This window comes from Ceratotherium simum, chromosome 5 (genome assembly GCF_057802395.1).
Source record: "Ceratotherium simum simum isolate JZ-2026a chromosome 5, ASM5780239v1, whole genome shotgun sequence".
NCBI lineage: Eukaryota > Metazoa > Chordata > Mammalia > Perissodactyla > Rhinocerotidae > Ceratotherium > Ceratotherium simum.
The window spans coordinates 46,362,904-46,385,635 of NC_141904.1; the positions used below are offsets into that span (position 1 = coordinate 46,362,904).

At 38.0% G+C, this 22,732-nt stretch overlaps 2 protein-coding genes across 9 annotated transcripts in view; both read left to right on the top strand.

The window, feature by feature from the left end:
* Positions 1-1,905, top strand: part of TOPAZ1 (testis and ovary specific TOPAZ 1) — a 77,991-nt gene extending 76,086 nt beyond the window's left edge. For all 4 annotated transcript variants that reach the window (XM_004419583.3, XM_087430813.1, XM_087430814.1 and 1 more), the window contains one exon: positions 1,565-1,905. In XM_004419583.3, coding sequence (XP_004419640.2) covers positions 1,565-1,784 — 220 coding nt within the window. In that variant the 3' untranslated portion in view covers positions 1,785-1,905. The remainder of the gene's footprint in view (positions 1-1,564) is intronic.
* A 1,743-nt stretch (positions 1,906-3,648) lies between these two features.
* TCAIM (T cell activation inhibitor, mitochondrial) overlaps positions 3,649-22,732 on the top strand; it is a 52,388-nt gene continuing 33,304 nt past the window's right edge. Inside the window, exons 1-3 of one of the 5 annotated variants that reach the window (XM_087430816.1) lie at positions 3,855-4,097; positions 8,831-8,883; positions 18,364-18,436. In XM_087430816.1, coding sequence (XP_087286942.1) covers positions 18,408-18,436 — 29 coding nt within the window. In that variant the 5' untranslated portion in view covers positions 3,855-4,097; positions 8,831-8,883; positions 18,364-18,407. Of the gene's footprint in view, positions 3,816-3,854; positions 4,098-4,185; positions 4,310-8,830; positions 8,884-18,363; positions 18,437-22,732 lie in introns of those variants that run through there. The other 4 variants (XM_087430817.1, XM_087430819.1, XM_014791123.2 and 1 more) reach the window with 4 other exon arrangements.

Here is a 22,732-nt window from a genome sequence, read left to right on the forward strand (position 1 = left end):
TTCATTCATTTATTTTGGTGAGGAAGACCAGCCCTGAGCTAACATCCAATGCCAATCCTCCTCTTTTTTTTTTTTTTTCTGAGGAAGACTGGCCCTGGGCTAACATCTGTGCCCATCTTCCTCTACTTTATATGGGACGCCACCACAGCATGGCTTAACAAGCAGTGCATCGGTGTGAGCCCGGGATCCAAACCGGCAAACTCGGGGCTGCTGCAGCAGAGCACATGCACTTAACCACTTGCACCACCAGGCTGGCCCCTACCATTTTTTTTTTAATCCACTAAAATTAGCTTTTATAGCTCAGTTCTTTTCTGAGGGCTTCCGTATTTACCACTGTGCACTACAGTGGCATGAGGCATTTGGGCTCCCCATCATCCTGATGAGGGTTTGGTTTTCTCATAGCTTTCCATTCTCCACACATATGCAGCCTCTTTATTCACTATTGAATTTGGGGGGTATTTATGATCCAACTGCATTACTAGTGACATGCCTAGATCTTTGATTTTGTCCAAGCCAATATTATTATCATATGGAGCCCTGCCTTGTTACATTAACCTCTATGAGAGAGAATTTTATTCATCTTTAGAGTTTTAAAAACTGCACATAGTTGACATAGGCCCATTCTACCAGATTCCAGGCACCAATTCCTAAGCCACAATGTACTAGAAGGTGCCTGACCAATCTTTCCTCTCTCTGACCACTGGTTCCTGTTCCAAGTGGAAGTCCTCACTCCCACCACTCTGTGGACCCCACGTTGGTGTTAACGCAGGTAGGCTCATTCTTGGGACTTGCTGCTGGGCTGTACAGGTGCCAAGAACAGGATGCAGTGAACACAAACAAAAAGTGATGCTTAATATTATAACAGCCACATTTCTATTTTAAATACTTCCCACTCCCTATCCTATAGGAAAAACAGCCATGAGGTATGAATTTTATGATATTTGGAAACTAGTAGAAAAGTTATTGGAAAAGTAAATTCTAGCACTTAGTGAAGTACCTTAAATCAGGACTGAATAACTGGAAATTCAGTAAAGGCATATAGCTACAATTCCTACCAGATGTTAGCTACATGTTAAGTGTATGCTTATAATTAAAAATAGCCAATATCAAAGTAAAACATGTGAATGTTAGTAACTCCAAACTTGATTAAATTCAGTATTCTTTTATGCATTATAATGAATAATTATGCACTTATTAACTTCAAAAATACAAAGATAGAGGTTATTAGCTGTTCTAGATCAGTGTTTTTCAAACTGTGGCTCATAGCCCCTTTGTGTGGTGAAATCAATTTAGGGGGTTGCAACCACATTATTCAAAAATGAAAGACAATAGAAAATAGAGTATGTTTCATAAGGGTTAGTCTTGTTTTGTGAAACTTTTATTTCCGTTTTTATGTGAGGGTGTATCCTGGGTCACAATATAAAATGTGTGTCATGGTCAAAAAAGTTTGCAAGCCACTGTTAAAGACTTTGACACTTAGTACCAATAAATGTAAATGGCTGTCTTTTGAAGAAACTATATAGCTGTTTAGAGTTTCTGACTTTGTGAGGTGTTCACTTTGTAGATGTGAAGAAAACAAATCTCGGAGCAAGGATGATTATCAAGCTGCAGTAGAAAGATTAATTATGGCTGCTCGTATATCGGATCCAAAGCTTTTCATTAAGCACATGACCGTCAATGTTAATAAGGAACAGGTTTATAGTTTGGAACAGTGTTCTGCCCTGAAATGGTTGAAAGAGAATATGAAGTGGGCTGGAAAGGTTTGGCTTTTCAGTAACCATTAGTTAGCTAATAAAGGATTTTTTTTTTTTTAAGTTCAAGTAATCATTGTTGAAAATAAAAGGCAATAAAAATAAAGGCAGTTTTCACTATACTCAGCTTTTGCCCCTTTATTGACTTACAGTAAGTAGTTTTCAAACACTATTTCAACAAAATTTCAAACAAAATTTTGATTGTATCCAATTTATACTGGTTTTACCCACACTGAAAAGTCACTTGTCAAATTACTTGACTTCTCTTTAATTTAGGTAAACCTAAGTATAGTAAATCCCTATGTATTCTGAAATCCAAACAATGAAAAATCACAAACTGAATATTGTGCAGCATTTAATAAGAGGGAGACGTAAAAGGGAAACTATACAAGGAGGTAACTGGAGTTTTCAGAAAAACCTTTAGGGGTATGAAATAGGTTTAGTGTATACTCAGTCCATTTTCTAATGTTTATTCTACATCTGTAATCTAGAATAATATAATATTGAAAAATGACTCAAACACTAAAATTCCAGAGTACCTTCTGAGTTATACCAAAAAATTTTAAATTACCCTCTGAATAGTTTTCCTTTAGTGTATTTTAGAATACAATATGTATTTTGAAAATTTGTAATTTATGAATGTTAGATTAGCTATAACTAAAGAAAACAGTATTTTAAACAAATATACCAGAACTTAAATGTCCAAACAAGGATGTCCCTTTCAAACTACCTTAAGAAGTTAAAAGTCCTTTTTTGAGGTCATCTCCAGAATCTGTAGCAGTCATTCTCCAAGCTGGTCATCCTCAATCCTTAAGAAAAAAGTCTGACTAAAATGAGTTAACAAAAGAATAAGTCGTGACTAGGGGGACTGAAAGTATTTCTTAAAGGAATTCCCCAAATATGGTAATGGCAGCATCACTGGAATAAGTCTATAACCTCACAAGTTAGCGCTTAGCAAACTGCCTTAATATGATGAAATGTGGAGTGAATACTATCATGAATGGGAAATGGGAAGTGAGGGAGAAGGAGAAGTCGAGAAAGATGCCCAGTTCTCTAATATGAACAAACTGGGTGACTATAACTGCCATTACTTAAATGTGACACCTAGGAAATTTAGGTTTGGAGATTACTACCATCAGTTTGAGGTGCCTTTGAGGACAAGTGGAGAATGGTGAGTTATGTCTTTTCTGTAAGTGGTAACTGAAACCCAAAGAAAGGAATTAGAGAAATATGAGACTTTAGATGCTGGTGGCAAGGATGCATTTGAAAGGATGAAGATGCGAGAAATGATAAACTTTTAGGAAAAATGGGATTGGATGGAATGAATCACAAGTGACCACACTGTTTCTAATGAGAAGAGCCTTTAGGGCTGGAACAAATAGAGGCTTTTTTTTTTTTTTTTGCCTCAGTCAACGGTGCCAAAAGGTAGAAAAGGGAAAAGAGCAGTTATTGTATTTGCCTAATTTCATGTGTGGCAGTTTCTGGGGGTAATCAATGTCACAGAAGGAAAAATAAAGCTAACAGCAAAAAACCCAAGCTGATATTGGAGAATACTCAGGGTTTTGCAAATAGCCAGATATTGAAGGGGCCGAAGTCAAAAGGAAAATGCAAACCGGAGAAATTTCTAAAAATCAGCTCTATTTACGTAAGCAAAACCAAAGGACATACTTCAACAAGACCTTTAAAATCTGTAGTTCTCAACTGGTTCTCAACTGAGAGTCGTCCTAAGGCGTAAGCTCTGCGGGCGGATCCGCTGAGCCAGCCTCGCCCCCTCCCAGGGCGCGGGAGTCCGGGGACTGGGGATATGGGACCGAGGCGGGGGACAGCCCGGCGCATGCGCGCGCCCTCCAGCCGCCCTCTCTCCTCGTCCCCCAGCTCCAGGCTCCAGCGCGTGCTCAGTCGCCCTTCGGTCCCCGCCCTCCCCACTGACCCTCGGGCCAGGCTCCGCCACTTGCCGCCTAATCATGTTCCGACTACCTCCGGCCTAGTCCTTCATATCTTGGAGTGCTCATTCGCGCCTCCGACAGCTCTCAGCGGAGGGCGAGGAGCCCACTCCGGCCGGCGGTAAGGAGGCGGAGGGACCGGGGCTTCAGAGCTGCGGCGAAGAAGGGGCGGTCACCTCGGCGCTGACGTCAGCGCGGGCGGAGTACTGCCAAGGCTTTTAACCCGCGTCTCTGCTGCGCGCAGGCGCTCCAAGGAGGAAGGCCTGGCACGCTTCAGCCAATGAGCCGGTTCCGGTGCCCGGACTCACCTCTAGCGACCCGCCGCGGGAGGCGGCAGATGGACGAGAGGAGGAGTGCGCGCCCGGCTGAGATTTCAGGGGTGGGGGCTCAGAGAGCACTGCGGGTAGGAGTCTCCCAGAGCCTGTCTGCAAGCGGGGCGAGCGCAGGCGGGAGCGCCGAGCCTTGTGGCGCGCGCGCTCCCTGGCCGAGCCGGCGCCCCGGTGCGCATGCGCCCCCACACCGCTCTGCGGGAGGAGTGGCTGTCCTCCCTCCCGGTCCTGGGTGGGAGGTGGAACAGGTCGGAGAAAGCCCTCGCGGCGGACCCTTGCCAGAACTGTAAGAAGCAGGAGGGGAGGGGCTCCAATTGTGCCTTCAGGCCGCTCGGGGCAGAAGGGGCGGTCGGGACGGGCCGCGCACGGAGTCACCTTAGCTCGACGTGCTAACTTTTGAACTGAGGGGATGCCAGGGGCCGGAGGATCCGCATCGCATCTGTTTTAACTTGAAATGAGAAACCAAAGACGATTTCGGTTTTATTGTTTCCGGCTATAATATTTCCCCGAAGTCTTTGACTTATCATAGGAAATTGTTATAATTTAAGTCTCATAGCAAAAGATTTAGAAAAGGAAGCTAAAGAATCTAGCTACTTTGCTCTAGCTATAATTTATTGATTTATCTAATAGGACTTCCTGCTTTTGCTTTTTCTTTGCCTTTTTCCTTTTCCTAAGAAGTATTTAACTGAAAAGCAATGAAAAATTGCCTGCTTTTATCCCTCCTTGATGGAACAAACTGCTTTTTAAAACCTTACAAGATAGTTACTAAGAGAAGTCACAGTTAAAATGAGAGTAGCCTGAGGATATTAACTTTGTTAAAATAAGTTACTTTCAAATAAAAATTGTGCCAAATGGCCAAAGATCAGTCCTAGGACCTCTGTTTGGCAGACACTGTTTCTGTATCTATCAAAAGTAGTTTAAGCAAAACAAAACAGTTTTTCTTAACCCATAATTTGGCTTTTCCACCAATTTAGATATCTCTACCAAATTTGGTTTGAAACTGCACAGAAGATTTAATGCCTCGCTTAGCACAGAATTTAGGTTAAAATCAGATATTTTCATTTTATGAAATAGAAGCTAACATCACTGTTACATGGATTACGCAGCCATTTACAATGGTTTGTAAATGAATTGTGTCCTTCCCTATCTTCCACCCTCCATCCAAAGAGGACACCATCTCCTTGGAAGAGACCTTCCAGAGCCCCCTATTCTAGATGTAGCAGCTGGGAGTTTCCCATAATACTCTCTGCGTGGCTGTGTCATTTCATTTACTGCATTGTTTTATAATTTTCTGCCTGTGTCTGGTTTTCCACTCCCTCCCTCTCTTCTAGACTGTAAGTTTTTGGAGAAGTGGAATTGTCTTAATGTTTTTCTATTCCCAGTACTTTGCATAGAGCTTGACACTCAAGTGGTAAATGCCTGTTGATGAACAGGGTGAATTAAGGACCCAGAGTGCCTCCCAAGTCTGATAAGACAGTATAACCTTTTTAGTTATTTTGTAGCATGCCTGAGGCCTTTTCTCCGCGGAAGGATAGGGGGCTACCTGTAATGTGTACAAGAACCACTCATGTAAGAATTTGTCTGAAGACAGGAACCTGCAGTTGACCTAGGTGCCCCGGGCTTTCGCACTGTTTCTCATTAGCGAATGAGAGCACTGTACTCTCCTCTGAAGCAGCGTGTCTTCAATCTGGTGGTAGCATTTGATTTTCTGTCGCTTCTCCTATAAGGGAAAGAACTGCAGATCTGAATCTTCTAGTCTTCTTAGCAGTTATATTTCTCATAGTAAATTAAGAAGTTGACGTTGTAGTTATCACTCAGGCCCCTTATGATTTCGTTTTCCCAGTGCCTGTTTATTTCTGCCTGAAGTGATAAAATTGGGTTCTTGGTCTTGCAGTGATGAGGACTGAACTGACCCCAGGATCCGTGCCACATGAAAGGGCAAGCAGCTGGCTGTGCTTTAACCTTGTTTCCACTGAGAATTTTTTTTTTTAATCTCAAGGATTGGGTAAACCATACAGGAAACAAAGAAAGCTAGTTCCAGCAAAACTTAAAATCTTCATGTGATTTTTAGCATACAATTGAGTACCTAAAGATCATTTCCTAAGTTTGTATTAAACAAGTATTTTTAAAGAATTAAAGCTTAAAAGTTTCCTAACAGACCCCTCACTCCTGTAAAATGTAAGGAAATCAGGATTCCCTAAAGCAGTGGTTCTCAAGCTCGAGAGTGCATCAGAATGTGGAGGGTGTTTTAAAAGATTGCTGGGCCCCACCCAGTTTCTGATTCTGCAGGACTGGGGTGGGCCTGGTACTTTACATTTCTCACAAGTTCCCAGTGATGCTATTGCTGTTTTGAAAACCACTGCCCCAAAGGTTGTTTTCTGTTTTTTTTTCCTTCTCTTTCTTCCCTTATCCCTTTTATCTTTTACAAAGCTGGATCCTGATCTGATCATGCCTTCCCTGTCACTTAGTTGTCAGATCCTACTCTTAGAGGAGAGCTTAAGGGAAAGACTCAAAAAACTCATAGGACTCCAAGGGGAAACCATCCATTTAAAAATTTGTTCAATTTTCTCCAATGATTTAAGTAGGAAATGATCATCTTAGAACAATAATTTGGTTGATAGAATTAGTCACTGAATATCTTTTTTATGTATGTAAGCATTTTCGAATAGAAATAAGAATTGGCCACCATTGAGGAAGAGGGAAGGATTGTTGGCAAAAGGAAAAGAAGTCACATTCCCTCTCATATTGTGCCTCCACCTCCCAGTTGAGAAGCACTGCCTTTATTAATTCATAAAAAAGGCAATTCCCACAGCACAGTATAACCGTATTATACCCACTTCAGTTCTTTTTTTTTGGAAAAGAAATGCTACTGTCATGAAAACTCGTCTTTTTATTACTTAGCAAGTGCTGACTTTGTCTTTGAATAATAAAAATAAACACCATGTTTATTTGTTCTGATAGATTCAATTTTTCCCTAAAGTTTGTGAAATTAAATCGTTCATTTGTACTTTTGACTTGCCCTGTATTTTTTAAGACTTTGAGACATTGATCCCTTATTGCGAAATTCTGAATTTTCCAATCACAAAATTTGTTTTCAGTTGTATTTAATTGCGTGTGCTAGCTATATGTAAGTCCTCAGTAGGAGGGGAAAAAAGAATTCTGCAGTATTCTGTACATCCTGAATTACATAATGATAATAGTTGCCACTTTTACGAATTTTCTATTTGCCAGATGTTGCTAAATCCCTTATATACATTATTTTACTTGTTTCGCAAAATCCTATGAGATAGGTAGCTCCTGCTTTCATACATAATGTATTCCTAAAAACATGTACAGAAGTCTGATGTGGGATTCCATATCCAGAGAGCTAAAAATAATTATAATGTTCTAGACTACATTTCACCTTCTAGAAACAGTCTTTAATGAATATTTCCAGCATTTTATGTGTCTTTCAACATTTTTTCTTAAATACAGAGTGCAGATAACTTCAGTCTAGTGAGCATCAGATAAAAGCCAAACAATGATACATATATTTATTGTTTCGTTTGTATTAACTTTGTCGGTCCTTATTGCTAATATTAGAATTGTAATTTTTCCTTTTCTATAAAATAAAGACAACTCAATAAAATGTTCTCTAACTGAATAGACATTTTCTGTAATAAAGATAAAGCTTCTGACTAACTACTCTTGTCTAGCAGATTGTAGCATCATGTTAGCTTAAAGTATTCTCTCAGTTAATGAAAATTTTTAAATTCCGAATTAAAGGATAAAGAGGTGACAATACATATTATACAGGTGTTTCTGCTATAATGACATATATGCATTCCAGGAAATCCTGACATTCTGCAGGATAATACACTAAAATAACAATGTTTATGGGGAAAAAATACACTCCACTCTAAACAAGATGTGGAAATCTCTAGCATTTTCATCTGCACTAGCAGCTGCCCGGGTTGCTTGATGTCATGGAAAATGCACTTGAAGCCACTGACCATCTGCTTCTTAAACCAAAGGAAGGAAATATTGGGAGATTTTCAGGTTTTTTCCCTAAGGTCTTTACATGTAGCTAAAGCCTTCTTTGCAATTGTAGAAAGCCCACTTCTGGTCACTTAGAATCATTAACATGGTGGGGCAAAAATGCATGTGGTATAACATCTTTCCCCTGTTTACGGAGTGCACATAAGCTAAATCACATTAAAGAAACTTTTTTTTAGCAGAACAGATTGCTCTTGGACCATCTGTGTTACTTACTAGATGAGAAAACAGACTCAGGAGGGTGAAATAACTTGCCCTTGCTCACACAGCTACTCAGTGCTGGAGTCAAGGCTTGAATACAGATCTCAGACACTCCGGCCTCCCTTCCCTCACCATTGTACAGGCTGCCTTCTCCAACAGTGCCATGTTCCCTTAAAGCGCTTTTGCCTTGCGTTGACTTACATCACCGCAGTCCTATGGAAATATAATGTGAGCCGCAGATGTAATTTTTAATTTTCTAGTAGTCAGTTGCAAAAGACCATTAAAACCAGGTTGTCTTTTACTTTTAAAAAAGCAAAAAGACATGAAATTAATTTTAATAAATTATTTCAACTTCTAATCAAGATAAAAAAGTATTAATGAGATACTTTGTATTCTTTCTTTGTACTAAATCTTTCAAATCCCATGGGTACTTTACACTTAAAACACTTCTCAAATGTGGAGTAGCGGCATTTCAAGTGCTCAGTAGCCACATGTGGCTAGTGCTGCCTTACTAGACAGCACAGGCATAGATTCTAATTCTCCTCCTCTACTGCCCTGTGAACCTTTTTAGGAAAGAAGACTACTCAGAAAAAAAGCTGGCAGAAAACACCTAACTCTTCACCTGTAAGAGCCTAATTTTTTTTTTAGAGTCCTCTCTAAATCTAGAAACCATGATTTTATGCTCAGACTTGTATTCGAGAACATTTTATTTCCGCTGGGAGAAATCTGTTGTCACTGTTCCAAGTATTAATGTCCTTTATTAGTCATTGCTCAGTAGTGGTTTAGTTATACCCTATGATTACAAGTGAACAGTGAATGAATAATTTTCGTAAACAACTGAAGATCAGTACTATTAAGTACAGCAACTTTTTGGGGGTGGGGCTTTGATTATTGTTGATGGAAACGTTTCTAAAACGTGCCACATAATTCTCTGCTCAAGGTACTTTATTTTCCATGTTTGAAAATCATTAAGGATACATTCTCTAATTTCTGCAGTTTTGCTGTGGGTTATTTGGAGACTAATTCTAGACTAACTCTTAAGACAAATCCTATAAGCTGCTTTCTTGGCTAAATCAGCTTCTTTTCCCATCAATTCTTATTCGTAAATGTTTAGATATGTAAACTCGAACAGTGTAACTTGGCGGCCTGCCTCTAAAATTCTTTATGAATCACATTTGAAGCAGCTAGTCTTTTCTAAATTGCTTTCAATCGAATTATCTTTTTAGTATGCTTTAACTTTCAAACTTCAAAACATTTATTTCAAATCAGTTATCATAACAGTTTCTTTTCAGTGTTTGGTTTGTGTTGATGTCTTGCTTCTGAAAATGTGGAGCAGAGCGTGTCATTTGGATCACCTACATTGTTCGTCAGTGGATGACATTTAGATTTTATGAACTTCTAAGACATTACTGGAAAAGACAATTAAAACAGGTTGAACTGTTGCAATCGTAGGCCTAGGTGCTTTGCACTGTTCAGTAATTCTGGCTTTTCAAGGCCCCCTTTAGGATCATTGTATGTTGGATGATGGATGTTGGTTACAGCATGGCTGCATATTATTTCATCTATTTCCCATTCGTATTCTTGGATGGTCATATGCCTCTCAAGTATTATTCCTCATTTCTTATTCACAGTTTTAGCTCCTTTATTAGTATCTTTGCAGTTAAATGGCATAAATTTTCTTAATAATATAAAAAATGAAGTTTCATTATGTGTGTGTGTGGAGAGCTGTTTCTTATTGAGCTGGATTGGGACCACAATCAAAGACTGTCTTTGGACAGGGCTAGGGGCCTGTCTTAAATACTGAGTGAGCAACACTCATTCCTGCTGTATTCATTCTCTTCGTTTAAATTGTATGCTAAAAGCATTGATTTTTTTTAAAATTTTTAAGAACATATGTCAAATGTTTATTGTAAATAAACTAGGAAATAAGAAAAAAATTAAAGCACTTAATATCCTACCACCTAGAGATAGCCAGTTGCAAGTTGCATATGTATGGGGGCCAGCCCCGTGGCTTAGTGGTTAAGTGAGCGCGCTCCACTGCTGGCGACCCGGGTTCGGATCCCGGGCTCACACCGACGCGCTGCTTCTCCGGCCATGCTGAGGCCGCGTCCCACATACAGCAACTAGAAGGATGTGCAACTATGACACACAACTATCTACTGGGGCTTTGGGGGGAAAAAATAAATAAATAAAATCTTTAAAAAAAAAACAAGTTGCATATGTATATCCTTCTAGTCCTTTCTTTGCAAGCTTTGAGCCTTGTATCTGCTATCTTAACTAAGTCTAGATTATTCTCCTTACTTCATGAGGAAGTTTGGTGAGAATACAGTCCATCACAGGTAGCAGATACCCTTTAAATAGTCCAGATGTGTCTTTTTTCCTCACTGTATCTCTATTTGATCTCTCTTCAAAATGGTAGGAGTATTTCCTCTATCTGTGTATTTGTCTCAAACAAAATATCAAGGTAAATGGTTAAATAAAATCACCTTTTTAAACATTTAAATGAATACATGTAAACACATTCTGTATCCCAGAGACTCTTGCCACACCATTCAACCAGAAAATAAAGTGAAGTATCCATTGTTGTTTGAAAATGCACTTTTTATAAAGGTAATTCTTTTTATTTTTCATTTATTTTTTTACTACAGTAACATTGGTTTATAACATTATATAAATTTCAGGTGTACATCATTATATTTCCATTTCTGTGTAAATTACATCGTGTTTACCACCCAAACACTAATTACAATCCATCACCATACACATGTGCTTAATTACCCCTTTCACCCTCTTCCCTCCCCCCTTCCCCTCTGGTAACCACCAATCCAATCTCTGTCTCTATGTGTTTGTTTGTTGTTGTTTTTATCTTCCGCTTGTGAGTGAGATCATATGGTATTTGACCTTCTCCCTTGGACTTATTTTGCTTAGAATAATACCCTCAAGGTCCATCCATGTTGATACAAATGGCCAGATTTCGTCATTTTTTATGGCTGAATAGTATTCCATTGTGTATATATACCACATCTTCTTTATCCATTCGTCCCTTAATGGGCACATAGGTTGCTTCCAAGTCTTGGCTATGGTGAATAATGCTGCAGTGAACACAGGGGTGCATGTGTCTTTATGCTTTCATGTTTTCATGTTCTTTGGATAAATACCCAGCAGTGGAATAGCTGGATCATATGGTAATTCTATTCTTAATTTTCTGAGGAATCTCCATACTGTTTTCCATAGTGGCTGCACCAGTTTGCACTCCCACCAGCAGTGTATGAGAGTTCCCTTTTCTCCACATCCTCTCCAACACTTGCTATTTCCTGTCTTGTTAATTATAGCCATTCTGACGGGAGTGTGGTAATATCTCATTGTAGGTGTGATTTGCATTTCCTTGATAGTTAATGATGTTGAACATCTTTTCATGTGCTTGTTGGCCATCTGTGTATCTTCTTTGGAGAAATGTCTGTTCAGATCTTTTGCCCATTTTCTAATTGGGTGGTTAGTTTTTTTGTTGTTGAGTTGCTTGAATTCTTTACATAGTTTGGATATTAACTCCTTATCAGATATATGGCTTGCAAATATCTTCTCCCAGTTGTTAGATTGTCTTTTCATTTTGTTCATGGTTTCCTTTTCTATGCAGAAGCTTTTTAGTTTGATGTAGTCCCATTTGTTTATTTTTTCTGTTGTTTCCCTTGCCTGGTCAGACACGGTCCTAGAAAATATGCTGCTAAGACCGATCTTGAAGAGCATACTGCCTGTGTTTTCTTCTAGAATTTTTATGGTTTCAGGTCTTACATTCAAGTCTTTAATCCATTTTGAGTTAATTTTTGTGTATGGTGTAAGATAATGGTCTACTTGCATTCTTTTGCATGTGGCTGTCTCGGTTTCCCAGCACCATTTATTGAAGAGACTTTCCTTTCTCCATGGTATATTCTTGGCTCCCTTGTCAAAAATTAGCTGTCCATAGATGTGTGGGTTTACTTCTGGGCTTTTGATTCTGTTCCGTTGATCTGTGTTTTTCTGTTTTTGTGCCAGTACCTTACTGTTTTGATTACTATAGCTTTGTAGTGTATTTTGAAATCAGGGAGTGTGATACCTCCAGCTTTGGTCTTTTTTCTCAGGATTCCTTTGGCTATTCAGGGTCTTCTCCATATAAATTTTAGGATTCTTTGTTCTATTTCTGTGAAAAATGTTGTTGGAACTTTGATAGGGATTGCATTGAATCTGTAGATTTCTTTAGGAAGTATGGGCATCTTAACTATGTTAATTCTTCCAATCCAAGAGCACAGAATATCTTTCCATTTCTTTGTATCTTCTTCAATTTCTTTCACAATGTTTTATAGTTTTCAGTGTACAGATCTTTCACCTCTTTGGTTAAGTTTATTCCTAGGTATCTTACTCTTTTTGTTGCAATTGCAAATGGGATTGTATTCTTGATTTCTCTTTCTGTTACTTCATTGTTAGTGTATAGAAACAGAACTGATTTTTCTATGTTGATTTTGTATCCTGAAACTTTACCATATTCATTTATTATTTCTAAAAATTTTTTGGTGGATTCTTTAGGGGTTTTCTATATATAAAATCATGTCATCTGCAAATAGTGACAGTTTGACTTCCTCCTTTCCAATTTGTATCCTTTTTATTTCTTTTTCTTGCCTGGTTGCTCTGGCTAGGACTTCCAGTACTATATTAAATAGGAGTAGTGAAAGTGGGCATCCTTGTCTGGTTCCTGTTCTTAAAGGATAGCTTTTGGTTTTTCTCCATTGAGAATGATATTAGCTGTGGGTTTGTCATATATGGACTTTATTATGTTGAGGTGCTTTCCTTCTATACCCATTTAATTCAGAGTTTTTATCATAAATGGATACTGTATCTTGTCAAATGCTTTCTCTGCATCTATTGAGATGATCATGTTATTTTTATGCTTCCTTCTGTTAATGTGGTGTATCACCTTGATTGATTTGTAGATGAACCATCGCTGCATCCCTGGAATAAATCCCACTTGATCATAGTGTATGATCTTTTTAATGTATTGTTGTATTCAATTTGCTAGTATTTTGTTGAGCATTTTTGCATTGATGTTCATCGATGTTCATCGATATCGGCCTGCAATTTTCTTTTTTTGTGTTGTCCTTGTCTGGTTTTGGTATCAGGGTAATATTGGCTTCGTAGAATGAGTTAGGAAGCTTCCCCTCATTGTCAATTTTTGCAAGAGTTTGAGAAGGATAAGTATTAAGTCTTCTTTGAATGTTTGGTAGGATTCACCAGGGAAGCCATCTGGTCCTGGACTTTTATTTTTGGGGAGATTTTTTATTACTGTTTTGATCTCCCTACTGGTGATTGCTCTATTCAAATTCTCTATTTCTTCCTGATTCAGTTTTGGAAGGTTGTACAATTCTAAGAATTTATCCATTTCTTCTAGATTATCCAGTTAGTTTGTGTATAGCTTTTTGTAGTATTCTCTTAGAATCTTTTGTATTTCTGAGTTGTCTCTTGTAATTTCCCCTCTTTCATTTCTGATTTTATTTGAGCTTTCTCTCTTTTTTTCTTGGTGAGTCTTGCTAAAGATTTGTCAATTTTGTTCATCTTTTCAGAGAATCAACTCTTAGTTGCATTGATTTTTTTCTATTTTTTTTCTTTCATTTATTTCTGTTCTGATTTTTATTATTTCCTTCCTTCTACTGATTTTGAGCTTTGTTTGCTCTTTTTCTGTTTCCTTTAGGTGCACTTTTAGATTGTTTATTTGAGATTTTTCTTGTTTGTTGAGGTAGGCCTGTATTGCTATAAAGTTCCCTGTTAGAACCGCTTTTGCTATATCCCATAAATTGTGTCATGTCGTATTTTCATTTTCATTTGTCTCTAGGTATTTTTTATTTCTTTATTGACCCAATCGTTGTTCAGTAGCATTTTGTTTAATCTCTACAAATTTGTGGCTTTTCTGATTTTCTTCCTGTAGTTGATTTCTAGTTTTATACCATTGTGGTCAGAAAAGATGCTTGGTATTATTTCAGTCTTCTTAAATTTATTGAGACTTGTTTTGTGGACTAATATGTGATCTATCCTGGAGAATGTTCCATGTGCATTTGAAAAGAATGTGTATTCTGCGGTTTTGGGGTGGAATGTTCTGTATATATCTACTAAGTCCATCTGGTCTAATGTGTCATTTAAGGCCGATGTTTCCCTATCTATCTTGTGTTTGGATGATCTATCCATTGGTGTAAGTAGACTGTTAAAGTCCCCTACTGTTATTGTGTTCCTGTCTATTTTTCCTTTTATGTCTGTTAATAATTGCTTTATATATTTAGGTGCTCCTACGTTGGGTGCATAGATATTTACAATTAAAATATTAAATTATTTTAAATTATTATATTAATTATATATATTAATTATATTTTAATTGAAATATTAAAATATACATTTTATATCCTCTTGTGGGATTGTTCCCTTTTTCATTATGTAGTGCCCTTCTTTGTCTCTTGTTACAGTTTTTGTTTTAAAATCTGTTTTGTCTGATAGAAGTATTGCTGCTCCAACTTTCTGTTCATTGCCATTTGCATGGAGTATCTTTTTCCATCCCTTCTCTTTCAGTTTGTGAGTGTCTTTCAGTCTGAAGTGTGTCTCCTGTATGCAGCGTATATAAGGGTCTTGTTTTTTTATCCAATCAGCCACCCTATGCCTTTTGATTGGAGCATTTAGTCCATTGACATTTAAAGTAGCTATTGATAAGTATGTACTTACTGCCATTTTGTTACTTTTTTCTGGGTGTTTAGTAGTTCTTCTCTCTTCCTTTCTTTTTCTCTTGGTCTCTTCTAAAGGTAATTCTTAATTTTTCTTTAAAATACATATTTCTGTCATTCTAGTAATGACATTTATGCTTCTTTACGTTACCTTGGTTCAGATATGTTAACTGCATCATGAAATTTTTTTTTTACATTTTTAATGCTTAAGATTTGACAGAATAGGACTTTAGCCATGTAGTGGTTTGTTTTGAGAGAATATGCTGCTCAACAGATCTCTGTAAGAATGGAATAATGGAGAGGAGCAAGCTCACAGCTTGCTAAGTAGGGGGAAAAAGAATTTTTTACCTGGTCATTATTGTGTGAATAATGTGGCATTTCAAGACTCTAATAAAGGACTGCTCATAGGATTTTTTAACTCATTATATCAGTTGACATGGAGACCATACTGTAGTTGAATATTTTGATAAAACCTAAATTATTGGAAAAGTTCATGTGATTCAAATCTTTTCCCCCTTTTATCTTCTTAACTTCTTAAAAACAATAGACTTTATGTTTTAGAACAATTTTAGGTTCACAGCAAAACTGAGCAAAGTACAGAGAGTTCTCATATACCCCCTGCCCCACACAGACACAGCCTTCCACACCTGAGTGGTACATTTGTTAACAATCAATGAACCTACATTGACACATCATTATCACCCAAAGTCCATAGTTGGCATTAGGCTTCACTCTTGGTGTTGTACATTCCATGGGTTTGGACAAAGGTATAATGACATGTATCCACATTGTAGCATCATACAGAGTAGTTTCACTGCCCTAAATATCCTCTGTGCTCTGCATATTCATCCCTCCCTCCCCTCTAACCCTTGGCAACCACTGATCCTTTTACTGTCTCCATAGTTTTGCTTTTTTCGGTATGTCATATAATTGGAATCACATAATATGTAGTCTTTCCAGATTGGCTTCTTTCACTTAGTTATATGCATTTAAATTTCCTTCATGTGTTTTTGTGGCTTGATGGCTTTTTAAATTTTTTTTATTTAATTTCTTTAAACTAAAAAAAAAAAAGAAAAAAACAGTTCACTCATTTCTCCCACCTCCCACCTCCTGCCTTTTGCAACCACCAGTCTGTTCTATGTATCTATGAGCTTGGGTGTTTTTTCTTTTGTTTGTTTTATATCCTACACATAAGAGAGATCATATGGTATTTGTCTTATTTCACGTAGCATAATGCCCTCAAGGTTCATTCATGTTGTTGCAAATGGCAAGATTTCATTCCTTTTTTATGGCTGAATAATATCCCATTGCATATATATACCACAATTTCTTTATTCATTCAAAGACCTATGTCAAGGAGCTTATTGCCTATGTTTTCTTATAGGAGTTTTATGGTTCCAGGTCTTATATTCAAGTCTTTAATCCATTTTGAGTTAATTTTTGTGTATGGTGTAAAATAATGGTCCAGTTGCATTCTTTTGCATGTGGCTGTCCAGTTTTCCCAACACCATTTATTGAAGAGACTTTCTTTTCCCCATTGTATATTCTTGGCTCCTTTCTTGTAAATTAATTGACCATATATGCATGGATTTATTTCTGGGCTGTTTTGTTCCATTGATATAGGTGTCTGTTTTTATGCCAATACTATACTGTTTTAATTACTATAGCTTTGGAAATTTCCTCCATGTCTTTTTATGGCTTGATGGCTCTCTTTTTAGTGCTGAATAATATTCCACTGTCTGGATGTACCACAGTTTATTTATCCATTCACCCACTGAAGGACATCTTGGTTGCTCCCAAGTTTTGGCAATTATGAATAAAGCTGCTATAAACAGCCATGGGTAGGTTTCTGTGTAGACATAAGCTTTCAGTTCATTTGGGTAAATACCAAGGAATTTGATTGCTGGATCGTATGGTAAGAGTATGTTTAGTTTTGTAAGAAATGCCAAACTGTCTTCCAAAGTGGGCATACCATTTTGCATTCCGAATAGCAATGAAGCAGAGTTCCTGTTGCTCCACATCCTCTCCAGCATTTGGTGGTGTCAGTATTTTGGATTTTGGTCATTTTAATAGATGCATCGTGATATCTCATTGTTTTAATTTGCAGTTCCCTAATGATATATCATATTGCACATCTTTTCATATGATTATTTGCCATCTGTATATCTTCTTTTGTGAGGTGTCTGTTCAGGTCTTTGGCCCTTTTGTTTTTTTGTGTGTGTGAGGAAGATTGGCCCTGAGCTAACATCTGTGCCAATCTTCCTCTACTTTATATGTGGGATGCCAACACAGAATGGCTTGATGAGCGGTGTGTAGGTCCGCGCCCAGGATCCAAACCCATGAATTCCAGGCCGCCGAATCAGGGCGTGCCAACTTAACCACTACGCCACCATTTGGCCCATTTTTTAATCAGGTTGTTCATTTTCTTATTGTTGAGTTTTAAGAATTCTTTGTTTATTTTGGGTAGCAGTCCTTCATCAGATATGTCTTTTGCAGATATTTTCTCCCAGTCTGTGGTTTATCTTCTCATTCTCTCTGCGTTGTCTTTCACAGAGCACAAGTTTTCAATTTTAATTAAGTTCAGTACGTTAATTCTTTCTTTCATGGATCATGCCTTTGATGTTGTATCTAAAAAGTCATCAGCATACCCAAGGTCATCTAGAGTTTTTCTCCTGTTGTCTTCTAGGAGTTTTATAGTTTTATATACATTTAGTTCTGTGATTCATTTTGATTTAATTTTTGTAAAAGGTGTAAGGTCTGTGACTAGACTAATTTTTTTGCATGTGGAAGCCCAGTTGTTCCAGCACCATTTGTTGAAAAGATGTTCTTTGCTCCATTGTATTGCCTTTGCTCCTTTGTCAAAGATCAGTTGACTGTATTTATGTGGGTCTGTTTCTGGGCTCTCTGTTCTGCTCCACTGATCTATTTGTCTGTTCTTTCACCAGTATCACTCAGTCTTAATTGCTGTAGCTTAAAGTTGGGTAGTGTCCAACTTTGTTCTTCTTCAATATTGAGTTGGCTGTTCTGAGTCTTTTGCCTCTCCAGATAAACTTTAGAATGAGTTTGTCGATATCCATAAAATAACTTCCTGGAATTTTGATTGGGATTGTGTTGAATCTATAGATCAAGTTGGAAAGAACTGAAATTTTGACAGTATTGAGTCTTCTTATACGTGAACATGGAATATCTCTCTATTTATTTAATTCTTTGATTTCTTTCATCAGAGTTTTGTAGTTTTCCTCGTATAGATCTTGTACATATTTTGTTAGATTTATAGCTAAGTATGTCATTTTGGGGGATGTTAATGTAAATGGCAATGTTTTTAATTTCAAATCCCACTTGTTCATTACTGGTATCTGCTTAACTTTTTAAGCTATTAATGGATGCCTGGAGGTTGACGTACATATATATTCAGAAATGTTTTGCCACCTGAGACCTGTGAGGAGGTAAGCTTTGTGGTCCAATCTGTATTTAGTATTGGGGGGGAAATCTGTTATGGATTTGGCTAATTTTAATTTATTGTTATTTTTTAAATTCTAAAGTTATTTTATATTATGGTGGAGGGCAGGAACAAAAAAAGAAAAAGGAAATTTGTATGAACATCCAGGTCCTCCAAGAATCCATTCAGAGCAGAAAGTGAAAAGAATATCATCTTTTAAAATAGTTCAGTGCGAGGGGCCGGCCCGGTGACGCAAGCGGTTAAGTGTGCGCGCTCTGCTGTGGCAGCCCGGGGTTCGCCTGTTTGGATCCCGGGCGCGCACCTACGCACAACTTGGCAAGCCATGCTGTGGCGGCGTCCCATATAAAGTAGAGGAAGATGGGCATGGATGTTAGCCCAGGGCCAGTCTTCCTCAGCAAAAAAAGAGGAGGATGGGCAGATGTTAGCACAGGGCTGATCTTCCTCACAACAAAAAAAAAATAGTTCAGTGTGAAAAGTTTAAGAGGAAAAAAGTTAAATTTACTCCTTAGCACAATTTTTATCATGTTGCCCTCAAGTCTATTGCTGTCATGTGGAAGACCACTTCACATTTAAATTGTATAGTAAGGTCATTTGACTACCATATTTGCTATTTATTGTATGTATAATCTAAATCCTGTCAACTTGAAGAAAGGATTTAAAGAGTTCAGCAGTATAAATTTAATTGGCATACTATAATAGGCATATATAGGGTAACTGAAATAGAGATCAGAAGCCATATAGAGAAGGAAGTCATTGTGTTAAAAAGCAGAACTTATTAAACAATTACTCAAGCTTCAAATTTAGTCCTGGCTTCTTGGTAGCCAAGTAAAAAAAATGGGAAATGAAGTGTTCATTTGGCTCAAAATATATAACTAAAATACAGTTGGACTTGTTACATAAAAATTATGTGTGAAGTTTTAGGTTTCTAAAACATATTTGGCAATAATTAGTGCCTTTAAATAACTATTCTGTACGTGGTAAAGAGTCACTGTTAAAAGGAAGTTCTTCAGGGGAAACAGACTTTCCACCAACTCAGTGTGTGACAAGGATTATCAAACACAGGGAGACTTTCTTTGATTGAATTTATGACACAATTGTTAAAAAAAAAAAAAACAGAGAGAGAAACAAAGAAACTGTGAAATACTGGACAATGCCCTAAAAACTTGTTCTTCTGCAGATATGGAGACATTCTTCATGTTGTGGTATCTTTTAATAATGTTCAACCACAGTAAACCAGGCTAAAGTGTTGTGTTCTTGTGCTCTAATACAAGGAGAGACCGCGGGAGCCTGGAGGACTGAGTTTTATAACTTCTAGTAGGCTATTTCCTTCAGCGATGCTTGCCTCCTCACCCCATGCCACTGACAGGCAATGAATAGTCATCATTGCATGATAGAGCCATGCTTTTCCAGCTCATTTGATCCCAGCCTTCAGAAAACTATATTTTAATCATAACCCACAAAATAAAAGTTTCACAACAGTAGTACCCTTGCCACACACACTGTGCAATGATATTTTCTGTTCTGTGTCTTTTTCAGTGTTGGCCATGGCCTAGTAAGTTGATTTCACAACACTATGGATCATGAAAAACACTGCTCTAGAGTAATTGCAGTGCAAATTGTTTTGTTCTTAATTAGAAATCAAGTCATATGCTTTAACCAAAAAATAGATACCAGTAGTAACATTCTTACTTCTCTCTGTAAATCCCCTGGAGTGTTGCTAATGGCTGTACATTTGATTTAATTCAAGGCAATATTGCTCTTATCAGTAGGATAACTTTCTTTTTGGAAAAATCCATATTATTTGACAAATTTCTGACTTTACACAGTCTGTGTTCTACAAAAATTAGAATTAAACTGTACACATGTTTTAAATGTACTTGAAATGTTTATTATTTAAAGAAATCCTCTAGTGCAAGGATCAGCAAACTGATCCTTGGGCCAAATGGGCCCACTGCCTGTTTATGTAAATAAAGTTTTATTTGACCGCAGCCAGCCGTTCATTTGCTTATTGCCTGTGGCTGCTCTCCCACTACAACAGCAATGTTTAGTTGCAACACAGACTGCATGGCCCACAAAGCCTAAAATATTTACTTTATGACCCGTTACAGAAAAGTTTGCTGACCCCTGTTCTAGTGATTCCTTTTTCAAAAATCTAATCCTTTGGTAAATCCAGCTTTTCATGTGCTGAATTTGCTCAATTTAAAGCAACACGATGTTGTTTTGGATTTTGTTTTCCTTGGTTTAGTTTTCCTTGATTTGATTCAGTTTCCTTTCATTAAATGCTTACCTTCATTTAACATACATTAACAGTAATACCTGTGCCAGACCCTGTGGAGTGGCAGCCATAAGACATTGAACTCTCCTGCCCCTCTGGCTCCACCAGTGGTTTGCCCAGAGGCCACACTTCCTGGGCTGTCAGTGACTGAGCAGAGCAGGAGTACTAAGTGGCTCATTCCAGCTGGACACAGGACTCCTCCAGTGGGTGATGGGCTAGAGGACTCCCCATTGGCATGGCTGAACCCGTCTTGGAACTCTGCTGCAGCCCAAGACTTCCTACCTAATACTCCTTCCTTCCCTCTCTCCTACAGATGTCAGGCCTGAATCGTGGTCTGAAAGTCTCCCTACCTTCTCCTCCCTCTCCCAATAATTCTCTTTCACATCTAACCCTGTCTTGGCCTCTGCTTTTCAGCAGACCCAAACTAACACACTCAACAACAACAAATACACGTTTACTGCTCTAAAAGATGCAGTGATAGTTGAGGAGGATGGGTAGGTAGAAGGAGAGAAGAACAAATGAAAATATATCATTTACACATTATGGTATTGTGTTCCAAATATGTGGGACACACAGTTTATATTTTTAGGGTTTAAAAGAGGGAAAGACTGTTTATAATGAGGATACAAAAGGGAAGGTTCTGAGGGAAATGGGTACATTGCCTCCTGGCACATAGTAGGTATGCAGTATGTATTGTGAGTGAGTACAATTTGGATAGGTGGAAGTGGGGGACAGGGAGGTTATATTAGGGCTTAGAGATCATGTAGAAGAAAGGGAGGAAGGAAAGATCACTGGGGGCTGGAACTGAGGGTTGCTATAAGGACTGCTTGGAGATCAAGTTGGAAAGATAGATTGGCAATGATTATAGAGCACTTGAAATACCAGACTAAGGAGGGGATTTTATTCTACAGGAGCTGAAACACCATCCAAGGTATTTTAGTAGAAAATACAGTAATAGTGGGATTTTAGGAAAATTAACCTGTATACAATATGGTTAGGTAAAAGAGAGAGGAGAGCAGACTGATTATGAGGCTGTGCAGTCCAATTTTGAGGATAATTGGTAGCAGAGAAAATGGAAGGAAGGAATGATTTCAAGGGACATTGATTGTAAAGTGAGAAGAAACAACAAGACTTCAAGACTCTGAAAATAGGGTGGGGATGGTGAGCTACTTTGGGCAGTGGTAAATTTGAGGTTTTGTGCTTTTGCAGCATTGAGAAAAGTAGTACCACAGAGACAGAAATAAGGAAGATAATCCTGGATTGAACTAACCACTTCCTTGCCTTCTGTATCCAGGCCGAGTTTAGAAGGAAAATAATGACCTCTGCTCCTTTTTTTAGACGTGTGAAATTTGAGAGCTGCCAGGACAGCTAAGTGTCTGCCAGACATTTGGAAATGAGAACTGCAGCTCAGACGGGAAATAAGTGGATTGTCACTAACATTGACTTATGGCTGCCGCGTATTGAGGACTTCAATACCTGGCTTATTGTTTCCTTTATTGTTCAAAGTCCTGTTATAATCCCTAGTGCACCACCTATATATCGAGTTTATAAAAGGTTCAGATACATGCAAAAAACAAAACAAAAGGGAATCTGAAAATATGTTGATGGGCTCCAGATTGTTAAAAAATCTCGAGAAATGATTCTATAATCTCTACCGTTTTAAAAATATAAAACCTTCCCAAAGACTCGGTACACCTAATGTATGAGACAAAATGTGCACAATGTTTAGACTTCTTTATAGACCATTATAGAATGGAAAAGGTAAATTATAACATTCAAAAACAGATATCATGGAAGTGCTTCCCCAAAATTGCAAATAATTTCACTTGGATTTAAAACTGGACTTTAAAAAACACTCTCAGGGGCCGGCCCGGTGGCATAGCGGTTAAGTTCACACACTCCACTTTGGCGGCCCCAGGTTCACAGGTTCAGGTCCCAGGCACGAACCTACACACTACTCATCAAGCCGTGCTGTGGCGGTGTCCCATATACAAAATAGAGGAGGAA